The following is a 16,169-nucleotide window of genomic DNA, read 5'->3' as shown; positions in this document are numbered from 1 at the left end:
AAGCGATCAGGCTGCAACGATGTAAAAATAATCCAGACCTGGGCTGAAAATTAAATTAGTTTGTAGCTTTAGTTTTCAAAGATGATGTAAATGTTTTTCATAAAACTTAATGCATCAAGAAGGAAACACACAGATACATTACCTGAACAAACGTTAAGGGAAAGAGTAATTAGAAGCGTTGAGATAAATCAAAACGCAATCAATGCAGCAGCATAGGTTTGCTAAGCTTAGGTTAGCTGGGGTCTTGCCAAGATTTTCTGACAGCTTTCTCTGATAACAAACCTGATTTTCTAAAGAAAAGAGATGCAGTATTTCAAGCGGTTGAACTGTCAAGAAACAGAGATGAGACCAGGAAAGGTAAGGTGGCTGAGGAACCTGTGGAAAGGCTGGCAAAATGGGAGACCACTCAATGGAAATCTAGAAAGGGCTAAATGCCAAATGACTTCCTGATGTTGTTTTCTTGATGCAAGCAGAAACATTATATGCTTATGCAATCTTCTGGTGGCACAGCTTTGGAATTTGTATAAAGGAGGAGAGGGAATACCTGGGTGGGAATAAAACTGAGAGGGAATAACTGGGTTAAGACTCAATGATTCCATTACGAAGCTTATTAATAAAAATTCTGGCTTCTAAGATCTTCAGCCACAACTGATAGAGAATAAGAAATATTTGGGTACACTAGTTAAACACGTGGTGATTCAGAGTGATCGGTGGGTTACACTCCCAGAAAAGGTTAATCCAGCTCCAGGATGCATCAGGTGAGTGCTGCCAAGGGCAAGAGGGAAAGCCAAACCCCATTCCCAAGGAGGTGATGGATTCGTACAGCTCAGCTCTAAATAGATGTATTCAAACACAATGCTGCACAGGAAAAAAAAAATAATCCTAAAACCTCTTTCATAAAAAAAGGTTTCTAAACAAGATCAGCTTGCTTAGGCTACATAAAGGAAAATCAATGTGTGTGTGTGGGGGGGGGGAGGAGTGGCTGCTCTTTCTAAGCACATCAAGGAGATAAACATGAGGGAAGAAGAAGAAGTATTTAAAGAAACAAAGAAGGCTGGTACAGGGACAATCGAGCAGAGTGCAAATTAAGACAGATTTGCAGACACCGTGAATTAAGGTGGATTTTGATCAGTTTACCAGAAGGATGATAGAATGAACCTGCCCACTAAAGCCATGAGGCAGGGACTCAAATGGTCCCTGTGATTTTTTCCCTTATTTATTTTCTTCTGTTTTTGTTTTTAGTCTTTAAGAAGCTGAAGTGAGGTGAATACATACGGTCTCAAGGGCAGGCTGCATCTCATCTCAGTCTAAACTACACCCTGGAGGGGTCTGCATCTGAACTAGTCAGACTTGTATTAGTGAGAAGTGGGCATTTGGGAACAGGGTGACTCCTCAGACTTGTTTTAGAGACACACTGTCAGAATAGTGTTTACCCTGGAGAACAGAAGGCTTCAGGGAGACCTGAAAACAGCCTTCCAGTATATAAAGGGGGACTATGAGAAAAGGAAGGGACAGACTCTTTAGTAGGGTCTGCTGTGATAGGACAAGGGGAAATGGTTTCAAACTAAAAGAGGGGAGATCTAGATGGGATATAAAACAGAAGGTTTTTAAAATAAGGGTGTTGAGGGATTGGCACAGGTTGCCCAGAGAGGTGGTGGATGCCCCGTCCCTGCAGACAGCCAAGGTCAGGCTGGACGGGGCTCTGAGCACCTGATGGAGCTGTGGGTGTTCCTGTTCATTGCAGGGGGGTTGGACCAGATGGCCTTTAAGGGTCCCTTCCAACTCAAACGATTCTATGATTCTATGAACAAAGGGAATCATACACCAAAGGCCCCTGTATCTCCTTGTGGAGTGTACCTAGCTCTGTTTTTTATCAGATGAATCCTACATTTAGTATATTTTGAAATACAGTCCAATTTTTTAAAAAGTAATAGGCAAAACTTTCATTATCTTTCTCTCACCAGAAGTAACTGCACAAAAACAAAAATCACTCAAATCACTCAATTGATTCTATTAAGTCAAGATATAGATTAACATTCACTACCGAAGCAGCGAAAAATGCATTGTTTTTATAAACCTTAGGAAATCTTCACTGAGCAGCTCTTACATGTTGGCACACAATGGAAAAAGACAAAGTGCCTACAGATTCTGAGAACAACTGAAACTGAGCACTCGTCAATGCAAATGGATGAATCTGCAGGCCCATCTCCAGCAGGTATGCTTCTGTACAGCAGAGAAGGACCATCCAGAAGGACAGATAGGCTGCTCAAAATTCAACTGGCAAATCACTCCCAAAAGAAATTTTCAGGCTGAGCTACTTAAATAGAGCTTAGCTCTAAAATCTCTGGTTAGCTCCTTAATGCATCTTTACTGGAGTTAATGCTGAAGTAAATCTTCCAACATATCTCAGAAGCCATTTATTTTAGGTAATCAATTACAGCAATAAAGTTGCATACATACAAATCGAAATGCTGGAATGAGAAAAATAAAAAAGCAACTTTTCTGATTTATCACCACTTCAAGAACTGAAATTATGGTTGGATTCAATTACGTAAATCTACACTGGAATGAGCGACATTGTTTCTGCACAAGCTATCTCGATCCTGGGTCCAGGCTGAGCCCATTTAATGTTTGGCCCTGCACCTCTGAGAGCAATGGGAGCAGTGACTGCAGTGAGCACAAAATTGAGTCCTTACAGCAAAATGAAAGCAAGTACATTTCCTCGTGCAGTCCCTGAAAGCATCTCCAAATTTATTGCTCAGGACTTTTCTTTCACCCCATGGAGACGGGGAGCTTTTTTGTTGGCTTTTTCTCCCCTAAGAAAAATGTCAATAATCTATAACACTGTAAATACAATTTCAGTGAACTGCTTATGGTACAGCCACGCAGCTCAATACATTTCAAACACCGAAGGACTGAGGTTATAAAAAGAAGGAAGATTTCCAAATATTTATTTTAGATTCCAGTTGAGATGTATGCAGACTTTTGTAATTTTTGTTAGTAGAGCAGGGTGCCCAACTGGGCAATGATATTGTAAAATATGATGACATCATATATCATAGAATGATATCATAAAATAATTTTCACTTATTTAGAGAAGGCAGATGGAGGCCAAAAGGGAGGGAGAGGAAGGGGAGTCCCAGTGGTCAGGACACCTACTGAAGTTAGTTCACAGCTCAGTGCCAACAAGAAACCAAAATTTCCTATCCCAAATATAGGAAGGAAAAGAGAAGAAGTATCTGGAGAGAGTAACATGAGCTGCAATGTTTCTGCAAGTATTTGTGGAGCTACGCGTAGCCCTAATGCCGAGGGCTGTGTGTAACACCAACCCACTCTTCAGGATTCAGCAAAATAAAGACTTGCACCAGGTTACAAGGCTCTCTGTCTATAAGAAATGTGTCTAATTAAACCATCAGCCACACATTTAGTTTCTCCAAAGCTGTATCTGGGATCCATTTTGTGCACAGCAATTGCCTGCATGCCCAAAGACCTTGACTCCTTTCCTTCCACTCATGGCTGTGTACCACAAGCTCAATAATGAGGATTTGTGCTATTCCCATCAGTATGATTTAATTCGTTAACTGACTGGATTACTTCATTTGCCTTGTCTCCTCCATAAACACCTCCTCCTCTGCAAGAGACAGCATCCACAGAATGCAAAGCTTTCCTTGAAAGTACTCCCCATACAACTTGCCCGAATTAGACTCTTCATTACTTTGTATGGCTCTAACGATTTGAGTTAAAGGTTTTCTACCCAACATCTGCTTCCCAGTAAACTATGACTTCAGCATCAACTGACTTTCGGGCACTTCCTATCACAAGTTTTCCCACACATCAAAATGACACCTATGCACCTCCAGTTAGGAATCTGTGGAAACATCCCAAAACTGCCATCCTCTTACAGCACTTACAAATTTGGTAATTAAAGAGTGGCAGAACCTGAGCAAAACTGTAGCTCAAAACAAAGCTAAGAACAACTGCTGCAATTCTGGGGCAAATATTGTTAAACATCTGTATCAAGTCATCCATGGTTGGCTACACTTATATTTGGACATCTTTACCAAGACACTATATTATTATACTACGTTTTTCTGCACACTGCAGTAGGCTGACAGCGTTCTTCATATTTAATTGCCTTCCCACTGCATAACAAAGGGGAAAATGCCAGGTCCCAGGCTTAGCACGTCTGTCATTGTGTTGCTAGGAGTTTTCAACATAGTTTAACAGTTGGCTGCATGAGGGATTTAGTTCTGGGAATTATTTTCTCAGATATTATTTCAGGGCCAAGGCTATATTCTTGAAATGTGTCAATTTATCTCCACCTTGCTTATACCACTCAGTCTGGGGTCCATAAAGCCTTCTTCAAGCAGCTTTGGAAAAGAGAATGCTTACAGTAAAACACTGCAGACATGAATATGGTGAACCTAGTTGTACCAGCTTCTATTTGCTTTCAGTTTACACACATTGCTGTTTTAGCTAACAGCAGTGAGGCAAACAAGTTTATGCCATCGCTGAAATAGATCGATAACAGTAATTAAAAGTAGATTATACTCACAAGGATTCCATGCCTTAATATGTCCTGCACGGATCACTGAATTTTAAAAGGCCACTGGGTCATGTAGTCTTACATTATTAAGCAACAGACACAGAATTTTAGAGCTTTATCTCATTTAAATGCCTGCTTCCACTTTCAGCCAGTGTCTCATGAAAATTAATTTTTGCAGGAAAGATGGTCTTTTATACAACTCATTTGAAAAGCATCTATTTGGCTATCCCAGCATCCCACCCCATTTTTTGCAGTTCTTGCCATATCATTCTAGAGCCACACCTTTGGCAGAGATGAACTAAAAATTCTAGATTTTCTTTTGTTACAAACTCAGAAATGGATAAAACTAGGTGAAAATTGCCAGGGAGAAAAAACACTAAATACATTAAGTGCACCAGGGCATTCCAAATATCCACATGGGAACTTCAAGGATGCAGATTCCATGCACACAAAAGCTCATCGACCCATCTAGTCTTGAGTACTAAATTTTAGAAGCTTAAATGCAGCTCTCAGCAGCAGTGTGATGGAGTGCCCTTATATGAGTGTGGGCCCCCGGGCTGCTTCCAGCTCCAAGATATTCTCCCATTTGCAAGGCTCCAATCATCTGCAGAATACCCCGTGTTCCCTGGAAAATAAATCCACGCAATTGCTCCCAAAGGGAACTATAGCATGGCTTGACCATATCTGAACAAGCAAAAGGACTGGTGTCATTGGGCACACTGTAAATCCATCTGCTGCAAATTCAGCCCAGCCTGAACCTGATAAATATTGACTCTGATAAATACTATGTCTTGTATTAGGGCTAATAGTTGCCCACACTTTAACCAACCTCTTGGCAGCCCAGTGACAAAAACTACATATTACATAAGACCCCATACATTTGGATTAAACTTCAAATTTCTACGAGCTTTTAATCAGCCTAGTAACAATATGAATTACACATGACCAGACTACATCAAGCTGAGCAGTGCAGTCGATACACTGGAGGGAAGGGAAGCCATCCAGAGGGACGTAGACAGAAGTGGGCCCATGTGAACCTAATGAGGTTCACTAAGGCAAAGTGTGAGGTGTTGCACTTGGGCCAGAGCAATCCCAGGTACTTATACAAACTGGGGGAAGAACTCCCTGTGAGCAGCCCTGAGGAGAAGGACCTGAAGGTCCTGGTGGATGAAAAGCTGGACATGACCCAGCAGTGTGCGCTGGCAGCCCGGAAGGCCAACTATGCTCTGGGCTGCATTAAAAGAGGAGTGGCCTGCAGGGAGAGGGAGGTGACTGTCCCCCTCTACTCAGCTCTTGTGAGGCCCCATCTGGAGTACTGCATCCAGGCCTGGGGCCCCCAGTATAAGAAAGATGTGAAGCTCACAGAACAAGTTCAGAGGAGAGCCACCAAGATGATCAGAGGGCTGGAGCACCTCTCCTATGAAGAAAGCTTGAGGGAACTGGGCTTGTTTAGCTTGGAGAAGGGAAGGCTCTGGGGAGACCTCATTGTGGCTTTCCAGTACTTGAAGGGAGCATATAAACAGGAGAGGGAACAACTGTTTACATGGGTTGATAGTGATAGGACAAGGGGAAATGGTTTTAAACTGAGACAGGGGAGATTTAGGTTAGATATTAGGAGGAAGTTTTTCACTCAGAGGGTGGTGATGCACTGGAACAAGTTGCCCAAGGAGGTTGTGGATGCCCTGTCCCTGGAGGCATTCAAGGCCAGGCCGGACGTGGCTCTGGGCAGCCTGGTCTAGTGGTTGGCGACCCTGCCCAAGGCAGGGGGGTTGAAACTAAATGATCTCTGAGGTCCTTTTCAACCCAGACCATTCTATCATTCTATGATTCTATGACCAAAATCCTTGGATCTAAACATAACTCCTTTCATCAAGAACAACAAAAATACAGCCCAGTTTCAGGGATTCTGAGTTCACACATCCCATTCTGTTTCACATCTAGAAAACTACCTGGGTTCCTCAGCATGTTTAATACTGTCTCTTCTTACACTTCTGCATATGATCAATTTTCTGTATGGTTTTGCTTTAGCCAGAATGTATTCCAGCGCAAGCAATATTTCCCAATTAGAAAAGATGCCATGCATGAGATCTCTGGGACAATCTCATCCTACCAATTTTCTTAAATAAGGCAGGTATCCCACTAAGGATGCCACTTTCTCTTAGCTTATTTTTCTCCAACCTATTTTACCTTGTTTTTCTACCCTCTCAATACCATTTAGCCACTTAATTCCTCACCCATCACATCAATTTAGATCACTCTAAGCTGTGCAAAGTATCTCTCTCTCATTACCTTACCTTTTCCCTTTGTTGTCATAAATCCCTCAGAGCAGAATGTAACAGCCTGGCTCCAGGCATGGGAATCTTCGCCTCTAAATCTGCATCAAATCAACTTAATTCCCTCAATTCTCAATTTGTGCGTCATCCTTTTCATCACATCCACCTACTGAAGCTCGATGTCCGCTCAACAACAAAACAACTTTGATTCACAGTTATGCTTATTCAGGCTGGAATACCACAAGACTGCAGCTTTGTCATAGTGTTTGTGATGGAAATGGCACTGTTCCTACTCTGGCCAAGGCTGACTGTATTTTGGTGAGGTATTGGAACAGGCGGCCCAGGGAGGTGGTGCAGTCACCATCCCTGGAGGCTTTCAAAAACAGGTAGATATTGCACTGAGTGACATGGTCTAGAGCAGTCACATAAGCTGATGGTTGGACTAGATGATCTTATTGCTCTTTCCAACGTTAATGATTCTATGGCTCTAGTTGGAGAACTGACAGTCCTCAGCAAGGAGACTTACATTACCACCACCAGTAGAACTGCATGATCTTATAGGTCCTTTCCAACCTTGGTGATTGTATGATTTTTCATATTTCTTTGGTGAAACTTTCTATTCCTTTCCTTAATTCTAACTTTATAAAATAGATTCAAGTGCATAAGACATTTTATACAATGACTCAGCCTCTGCATGAGAAACTTCCAAGCACCTGTAAGAGCAGAGGCTAGCAAACACATACCCTGAAGTAGATGACACTGAACTGGCAGCTTATGTTTTATTATGTCTGGGCTAAAACCAAATCCACATCCACTAAATGCAGAGCCACAAACCTCAGCCTCCTTGCTATATCCTTCCTCATGCATCCCAGACCTGCTCATGGGAAGGAGAAAGAAGCTGCCTGCACTGGAGTCCCTCCCACCTACAGAACCCCTTAACAACTAACAAAAGCTTATGCCATATGTGAAAAAACAGCAGCAGCTGGAGGTAGGACACACAAGGGGAGCAAATGTAGAAAGGCATCTTTCACTCTGCTGGATTTTAGGGAATTCACTCTGATTTGGGTCCGCATCAAGAATCCAAAGAGTACCAGAATCTCTTTAAAAAAATCTTTACCACTCAGCTTTGATTTTCTATCAACTTCTCCAGAAGTGCAACAACCACAGACTTTAATGTTAAATGTAAATTCCCTTATTCAACACACAGCATCAAGATAAAGAGCAAAAATCTACCAGAATCAAGAGCTAAAAGAGCTTTTCTCTCTTCTACTTGCCTTAAGGAAGAAACACTCACTTTCTAATGAGAAACACTCTCTTTTCAATCAATCAGGATATTTCTTCCAAATTAAGATTATCAATTTACTTATTTTTTGAATAGTATTCAAACACATTTCTGCTACAGGGCGAAGAATTTAAGTACCAGAGAAGAAAACATTTAAAATAAATGTTAAAGGTGAAATGAATATAAAGTGCATAATAACTACAGCCACCCAGAACACACCAACCAGCTTAAAGGATGTAAACATCACAAATGAAGACATATGATCAGAGAAAAGGGAAAACGCAGACCCAAGGAGGAAAGGCGGGCTGTTTACATACCTGTTTTCAAAATCACTTCCATTCTTTTCAGGAGACAGAGGAAATTTGAGTTGAAAGGGTTTGAAATTAAGTATATGAGCAGTTACACTCCAGGGTCTGCTGGAGGCCCAGGGTCGTAACACATCATTTCACAAGACAGAAATGCTGCCATTGGTTCTCTTGTTAAAAAGGTGCTGGTATTTCATTTGTGTGAAGGTAAATCATAGCAGCTCTAGGATCACTGCAGCTCACGATACCTTTTTATTGTTACTACATTTTGGTTAAAGTTTGCCACTAAGTGTGCTTCACTTATAATACACTATGCCAACAATTCTTTGCTGTCACAAGCACTGCAGATGGTTTACCTCCCATGTATATGTTAGAGCTTAAGCTCTTATGTTGTTTAAATCTGTACGACTTGGGCACAGAAATTTTGTTTGTTTTACATATTAAAACATGAAAATCTGAAGGTAACACTGAATTTTTATAAAAATCCAACTCCTCTTTTCTGAAACTGTTATGTTAAAAAACTGTGTATTTACAACCTTGATAACGCCACCTCCTTACACAGCCTGACTGTACAACATGATTCCAGACGGGCAGCCTTCATGCGATCGTGAATTTAAGCTCTAAGTATTATCACTTCTGTCATATTTGCTAGAAATAAAATGGAACAATGTCAGAAGGACGTACTCAGTGCAAAGACAGGGATGGAATTTTAAGGGCTCTACAAAACCTGCACCAAAGTCTGAGTTAAACAATACAAACTCAGATTTCATAAAGTGAGGATACGTAACTGCAGATTTTTTTAAGAACTGAAAAAACGAAGTGTCCTAAGAAAAACTGTTAAAATGTTAAAAAAAAAACAAACAAAGCCTTTTTCATCTGTTTATGGTCCTAAAGATAAAAGGCTCTAGAGAAAAATTAAAACACATCCTAATGCCATTATAGTTGCATTTTAATAATGAATTTTCTCTGCGTTGACTTGTGCCTGTATTATTTGTCCTAGTTATTCCTTGTTCTCTCTGTTATCTGAGGCTTCAAGCTCGACTTATTAAATGTTAATACATTCAGCAGTTAAAAAGCATTAATTCAGTGTCCCTTTAAGATATGTATGTTCTCTCTCCTCAAACAGTTTCTAAAATTCCAGCACCAACTTAAGAACTATTTTTAAAAAAATGGAGATAAACCTCCCTCTCCATCAGTCATTGAAAAGCATAACACAAGAAAAAGAAAATTACAGCATGGTTTCAGGGCAGGATTTTAAAAATGCTCACTCAGAGGCATTTGCTACTTCTGTAGAAGTCAGTGGCCAATTTGCCACTAGCTTCAGCCACACCAGAAACAGAAATTTGGTTTTTTACGTAAAGCTGCATCAGGCTTTCCTGCAATGGAATAGGAGCACATAAAGGCAATCTCTGGGTCGGAGCTGAAATGGGAGGCTGTGATGGAGGGACACCCTGACTGGTTCAGCCCACTGGGAAGTGGATATGAGACAATGCTTTTGGATGAAACGAAACTGAAAACCGTACGTTCATTCATGTTCACGTCTGCAGGCAGCACTGAAATTCTAAGACCTCTCTTCTTCTCAGACACGGAACATGACATAGGTAAAGCCCAGCAGCCTAATGCCATCCCCGCATGTTTGCACAGGGCTTCTGTTGCCTGTTGTTGCTGCCAGACGCAGGGGAGCACACCCCTAAATTAATTCTTAATTAAAGCAATTATTTTGAGGTGGACTACAACAGCTTACCTCATCCACATTCTCAAAGGCATTGATGATGTCATACGGTAAACAGGACAGAAGATCGATCACAAACCATGTCTTCAGGTAGTTCATCCTTATGAGTTTGGGATCAGATATAACCTCTCCACCGGGGCCAACAAAGGTTGTATGAAAGTTCAAAACAATGTCAACCAGAAAAATAACATCCACAACACTGTCCAGCACAAGCCAGGCAATGTTGTTCTGTTTCGTCTTGAAGGAGACGTTATATGGAACCATAATTGCTGTGTAGAAGGTTAGAATTAAGATGACCCAGTCCCAAGTGGTCTTAAAAGCACAATAATGTAATATAATGTGCGGTGGAGTCTTTGGAGCTTCTTGCTTGTACTGAGGAAGAATATCAGATCCCAGCTGGAGAACCTGTAAGAGAAAAAAAGCAAACGTTGCTGTTTTCAATTAACATGATCCAATTAGGGGTTTCACAGATTTCTGTAAGGAGAAGCACAAAGACAGGACTGTGTTCATTGGACACTCCAAGACAACCCACAGTTTCTACATTATTTGATTTATTTAGCCAGTGAGCACATTGGTGCATAAGTCACACAAGAAAGAGCTTAGATAGCTACAAGGAGAGCACATGAGGATGACCTTGCATAAAGGTAGGTCTCTGCAGATGTACTCAAGGGAAACCATAACGAGGGCTGAAAGGCTCCATGACAACAGGTCGTGGGTACCGCTGCATGGGCTCATGCCCTGCAGTTACAAATGTGAAATATTCATTCATATTTGGAAGTTTTGCAAGATTAATCCTTCATGTTTGATCTCTTTTAAACCACCATTTAGCCACAGCAGTGCCCTATCTAGCCAGACATCAGCCTTGCTAGCTGACCTCTCTCTAAAACAACATGCACAGCTACTGCCCTAAACCCCTGGCAATACCATGCCTCCTTTCCATTTTCTTCAAAAAGTTGTTGCCTTTACAAGCTCAATATCACCACTGGGTTCTCTTTTATTCCTTGTAATTACTTTTCTTTTTTTGCATGTGACTATAACCTCCTGTATGCTCATTTTTGTAAATTGTGGAACTGGAAACATCGCAAAGGAACCAAGCCAAATTCAGTCAAGACATTCTTCCCAGCTGATCTAATTACGTCTTATCTCAGTCCAACACAAAGGAACACACAGCATGGTAATATATTGTGCTGACAACTGAAAGATTCACGTGCATTTTGGAACTAATCACACCTTTCCACTTTGGGGGGTCTCAAGTATGTACAGGATAAAATAAGTAATTCCAGCAATTTTGAACTCATTTCAGGCCTGTGACTGCCCCACACTGGTGCGCCATATTTGCAGGATAGTCAAACTGCAAATAGGAGCCTCATGCATGTAAAAGCAATCGAATGCAGAATGGATGCTCAGTGGAGAGGAGCGAATGGTTCTGAATAAATAGCACAACTAAGAATATGAACTGAAGCATCCCAGATATAGATTCTCCATTAATTCCTTACAGTGTTATTTTTAAGATGAAAAAAAAATTGTTACTGAGATCAGACAAGCAAAAACCTGGCTCTACTGAAAAATCTGTTCTCCAGAAATCACCAAGGGAGAACAACAGCAGCCTCTCTCACTGTGGTAGAGGATGTGGTTTCCCAATATGTCTGATCTGGCTCAGTGTCATTCTGGAACCTGATGGGGTGCAAACCTCCCTGTGCCCACCCTCCCTTAACATCAGATTTAGCAATCATAACATGTAAGGAAAATGATCTAAGCTGATATAGTGAAAAATTAACTCACTGTTACATTAGCAACCCATTTGGTTTCTACAGAATTAGCCTAAGTTGAACAAATTTATCTTGTGGTCAGAAAACCACCAGACACAATGCATGGGAAGTGGTGAGAGTGCAGCAGAAATCTCCAGGAGACCACAGCTGCCTTCTGTGCCATCAGCTCTGGTGTAACACAAAGCCATGTGCTGAGCTCCAGCCAACCAGCAACACACACCAAGCAGCCGAGACCCTGAGGCACTCACCAGAGACTCTTACAGACACCAAAACCCTGGGAGAGACCCACAAACGTATCAGCCTCCAGGTGCTCCTTCCCAGTGCTCAAGCCAAGACCCATATACAGCGCTCCTGCATCTGCCCAACAGGCATGGGGAACTCACTCGTGGATCCATGCATCCTTTCTGGGATAAAAGCAATGCCCAATACATCTCTGGGGTTTTTTTTTTGTGGTTTTTTTTTTTGTTTGTTTGTTTTCTTTTGTTTTCCTCACACAGTGGTCTTCTCTGCCCATGAAGCTTTTTTCAGTGCCAAAATGATCACCTGCACTTTACACACCATTTTGGCTTTGACTCAGTCTGGCGATTATCTCCAGTTACATCCTCTTTCTGGCCTCCCGTGTGGACAAGACTTCACTATCACAATACATCAGGACAGGGACTTCTTTCCTTGGTTTCTCCAGACCTGTTTGTTCCCTGTCTCATTCAGTGAGGCACGAGTTGGAAACAGTAACTCACTATAACGAGAGTAATAATTTTCCTTGGGCTCAAGCTGAATGTGATGAACATATGCTTGATAGTTCCCTGTGCCTCTCGTGGTGGAGTGCTTAGGAGATCCCATGGTACAATAAAGGCATAATTATTATTCTTAACATAATATCATGCTGAGTTTGACATGGTGTGTGAGTAGCAAGTGGCTGAGGAGACCAAGGAGACCACTGAACTATAATGATTATTTATTTCATGCTGCATGAATTTTTAATTTTAAACCACTAAATACACAGTATCTTGTTAGTCAAACTGCATTCATCACAGACTTTGAATGGTTCTTGCTTACAACTAACTAACATGACTGATTACGGGCAAACCTGGTAAGGTGGGCAGTACCTTCTGCCAGGGATGAGCTGTGAGGAAAATGCACCTCCTCAGACACAGAAGTATGGAAAATGGTGCCTGGATGGTGATGGCACACCTCTACCTGGGAAAAGCAACCCACTCGGCATTCATGACACACTTCGTCTCTAAAGCATTTTGCAACTCTAAAATCTTGTAACAGAGGAGATTGTACACTCCCACAAAAACCTATTCCCACAAGCAATCTTCACCTTCACTTGAGCTTTTCCTGCAGCCCATCCTAAATCTTCCTTGTTGCAACTTAGTTCTTTTAGTTTTTCCTTAGCTACAGTGGGCACGGTGAACCATTTCCTCTTTTCTTCCATGCAACTGCTTTAGACGTGTTTGAATATAGCTATCATATCTTTTCCAGTCTTTCTTTTTCTAGAGAAAACCACTAATGGATATAACTAAATTTACAGAACTCAGAAGTGTCACGAATTAGAAAAAGAGAGACAAAAAGAGACAATAATTCAGCAGTCAGCCAAGCTACTGGTATGGGATAATTCCTGGAAAACGTCATGCTGCCAGAACCTTGAAAACTGTAGGATTCCTTTCTGATTTCATTTTACATAAAGCTTATGATATACAAGTCCACTTAGACAAGAAAGGAAAAACAAAACAACAAGAAAAGCATTTAAAACTGCTGCCAGTTCTTAGCATCAGACTCAGGACAAGCTCTCCAGCACAAGAGGGCTAGGGCTGTCATATTTTGTAGCCCATATATTTTCACCACTTTTTTTACCCATATCATTTCCATTAGCAGTGACATGAAGATGAAAGCAGTACCTCTGTTTCATCAGTTAACCTGAAGGCTTTCACTTGTTGCACCATCTGCACTGTTAAGGAGATGTTTGCAACCTGCCAAAGAGTTCATTTCATCAGTTCTGAAGAAGAAAATTATTAGCAAAATAGGAAAATGAGGAATGGTTCTAAACTGAAAGAGGGGAGAGAGAGATGTTTGGAGGAGATTCTCTACTGAAAGGTCAGTGAGGCACTGGTACTGGCTGCCCAGAGAACAGCGGACACCCCATCCCTCGAGGTGCCAGGCTGGAAGAGGCCCTGGGCAGCCTGAGCTGGTGGGAGACAACCAGCCCATGGAAGGGGGTTGGGGTTGGATGGCTTTTAAGGTCTCTTCCAGTCCAAACCATCAGGTGACCGAAAGAGCACAACTTGTCCTGGAAATATGCACTTGGCACACAGTGCTTATTAAGGAAGAGGAGAGCAGAGGCTGAAAAATCAGAATTGGGAAACATCACCCTGAAAATACCATTTATTAATGGAAACGTTGTTTTTTTCCCCCCCATCTCTTCCTTCCTGAAGAAGGAAGGTGTGTGTCCCACTTACTTCGGCCAGGCGGGAGTGCTTGTGCACCACCTCGGCTTTGTTCATCGGCGTCAGCTGCTGCAGCACACTCCGGCTGTTCGTCAGGGCCCGCGTCAACCGTGCAAACTTTGTCCAACCTGCAGGGAAGAAGGAAATAGGGTCACAAGCACTTACACCCCATTCAACATGAGTAAATCTCCTTCGCGTTCACTGACACTAAGTCTCAGACTTGAGTAGTTTCTCTGAATTGCTGCAAAGAACAAGTTCTGGCTCCAGGCTCCACAACGTTGCAGAAGAGGAAGAATACCACTGCTTCAAAGCAAACGTAAGTAAATCTGAGTAAAATCAGCTTGATCTTTCTTCTGGCTTTTGGAGACATTGTGTTAGAGGGATTACATTGCACTTTCAGACTTCTGGGGAGTTACTCGGCTGCTGAAAACTAATTCTAAACCACCCAAGTCACCACAAAGGCTTCTCACATCTGGAAACCCCGCTGAAGTGAAATCCTGCCCAGCCACCAAGGGCTTTGGCTGGAGCAGCCCAGAAGTTGGATCCTTAAATTGAGAGTGTTCCTTGCTCTAATTACTAATACAATTCAGGGACATAAAAATAAATAAAAAATTTTTAAAAATCAGCAAAACGCAGGGCTGCATCAACTATGCTCCAAATTAGAATAACTGTAAGACTTTACAGACAGATTAAGCGCTAGATTTTAAATGGCTTTAAGCAATGTATTTAGCTGTTAAACTAATGATAAATAATGATAAACAGCTGCTCAAATGGTAGCTCGAGATCTGCACGCTGGGCCACCACTGGGGAACGTTTTTCTGCAGAGTTCAGAAAGGAGCAATCGGTGTTCGGTAGTGACAGCAGCGCAGAGCCAGGAACATGTCACTGAGTCACTGTTTTTGGACAAATGCCCACATGTGACAGCTGGCACAGGCACATCACTGGACAAGGCAGAGCAGCGGGAGCAAAGGAAAAGCGAGAGGTTTCAACAGCAAAGCACTGCAGCGTTAAGCAGGAGAATTAAAAATTCAGATGTCTGCAGGAATGAAACACCTCCCCATGAGCAAAGAAGTTGATTTTTGTGTCTTTAATCCTGTTCTGATATAATTTTATTTTAAAGTGGTATTGCCAACAATCCCACTTGCTCAACATTCAGTTCAGCCAGGTATAACCTGCTATCTTACCACAAAAGTGGGCATAAAATATCAAACATGTTATGGTTAGGAAATGGTTTTGGTGCAAGTTACACTTTTACCTAACTTGAATGCTGAGCGGGTGAAAATTAGAGTGAATGTCACATCTGAAAAAGGAAACACAGTGTTTATATTCTAGCTTGGATTATGTTTAAATGTCTTGTCTAATAGGAGTCTAGGGCTGGCAATGATAGGAGATGGTCTCTGGCTCTGTCTTGCATCTTTTTCCTATGACACTTCACAGGCTGAGACATTCCACTTGCATAAATCTGAGTTTCAAAATGTCTCTCCTCTTACAAAAGCAAAACTACTAAGAAATCCCTGGTTATCTTACGTAAGAAAAACACCTTTTTGACATTCACCACAAGTTCAGAAAGCCTTGGGAAACTGGGAAAGACATACCACAACGAGTTGGGGAAGCTATATAACACGTGTACCAAACAACAGGGACTCTGCTGCTGTAAAAATAAAAAGCATGGACGAAAGATAACTTTCTCAAGTATTTCTTTTCCACCTTGGTGAGATCATCATTGTCATGTGAAAGAAGAAAGCTGCACATTTCAGCATACAAGTTTGCCATTCTGGTCATTTGGCCTGGTCTCTTCTTTTGAGGGTGCAAAGT

The 16,169-nt window shown here is 41.7% G+C and overlaps 1 protein-coding gene across 2 annotated transcripts in view; it reads right to left on the bottom strand.

Moving 5' to 3' along the window:
- The window catches only part of KCNH5 (potassium voltage-gated channel subfamily H member 5), a 158,103-nt gene that overhangs the window by 105,016 nt on the left and 36,918 nt on the right, over positions 1-16,169 (bottom strand). The window contains exons 5-7 of one of the 2 annotated variants that reach the window (XM_021403118.1): positions 14,367-14,482; positions 13,809-13,880; positions 10,151-10,543 (exon numbers count right to left, since the gene is read on the bottom strand). In XM_021403118.1, the coding sequence (XP_021258793.1) occupies positions 10,151-10,543; positions 13,809-13,880; positions 14,367-14,482 (581 nt within the window). The remainder of the gene's footprint in view (positions 1-10,150; positions 10,544-13,808; positions 13,881-14,366; positions 14,483-16,169) is intronic. The other variant, XM_021403119.1, reaches the window with a different exon arrangement.

Source organism: Numida meleagris, chromosome 6 (genome assembly GCF_002078875.1).
Source record: "Numida meleagris isolate 19003 breed g44 Domestic line chromosome 6, NumMel1.0, whole genome shotgun sequence".
Lineage (NCBI taxonomy): Eukaryota > Metazoa > Chordata > Aves > Galliformes > Numididae > Numida > Numida meleagris.
This window is presented reverse-complemented; position numbering and strand designations above follow the sequence as displayed.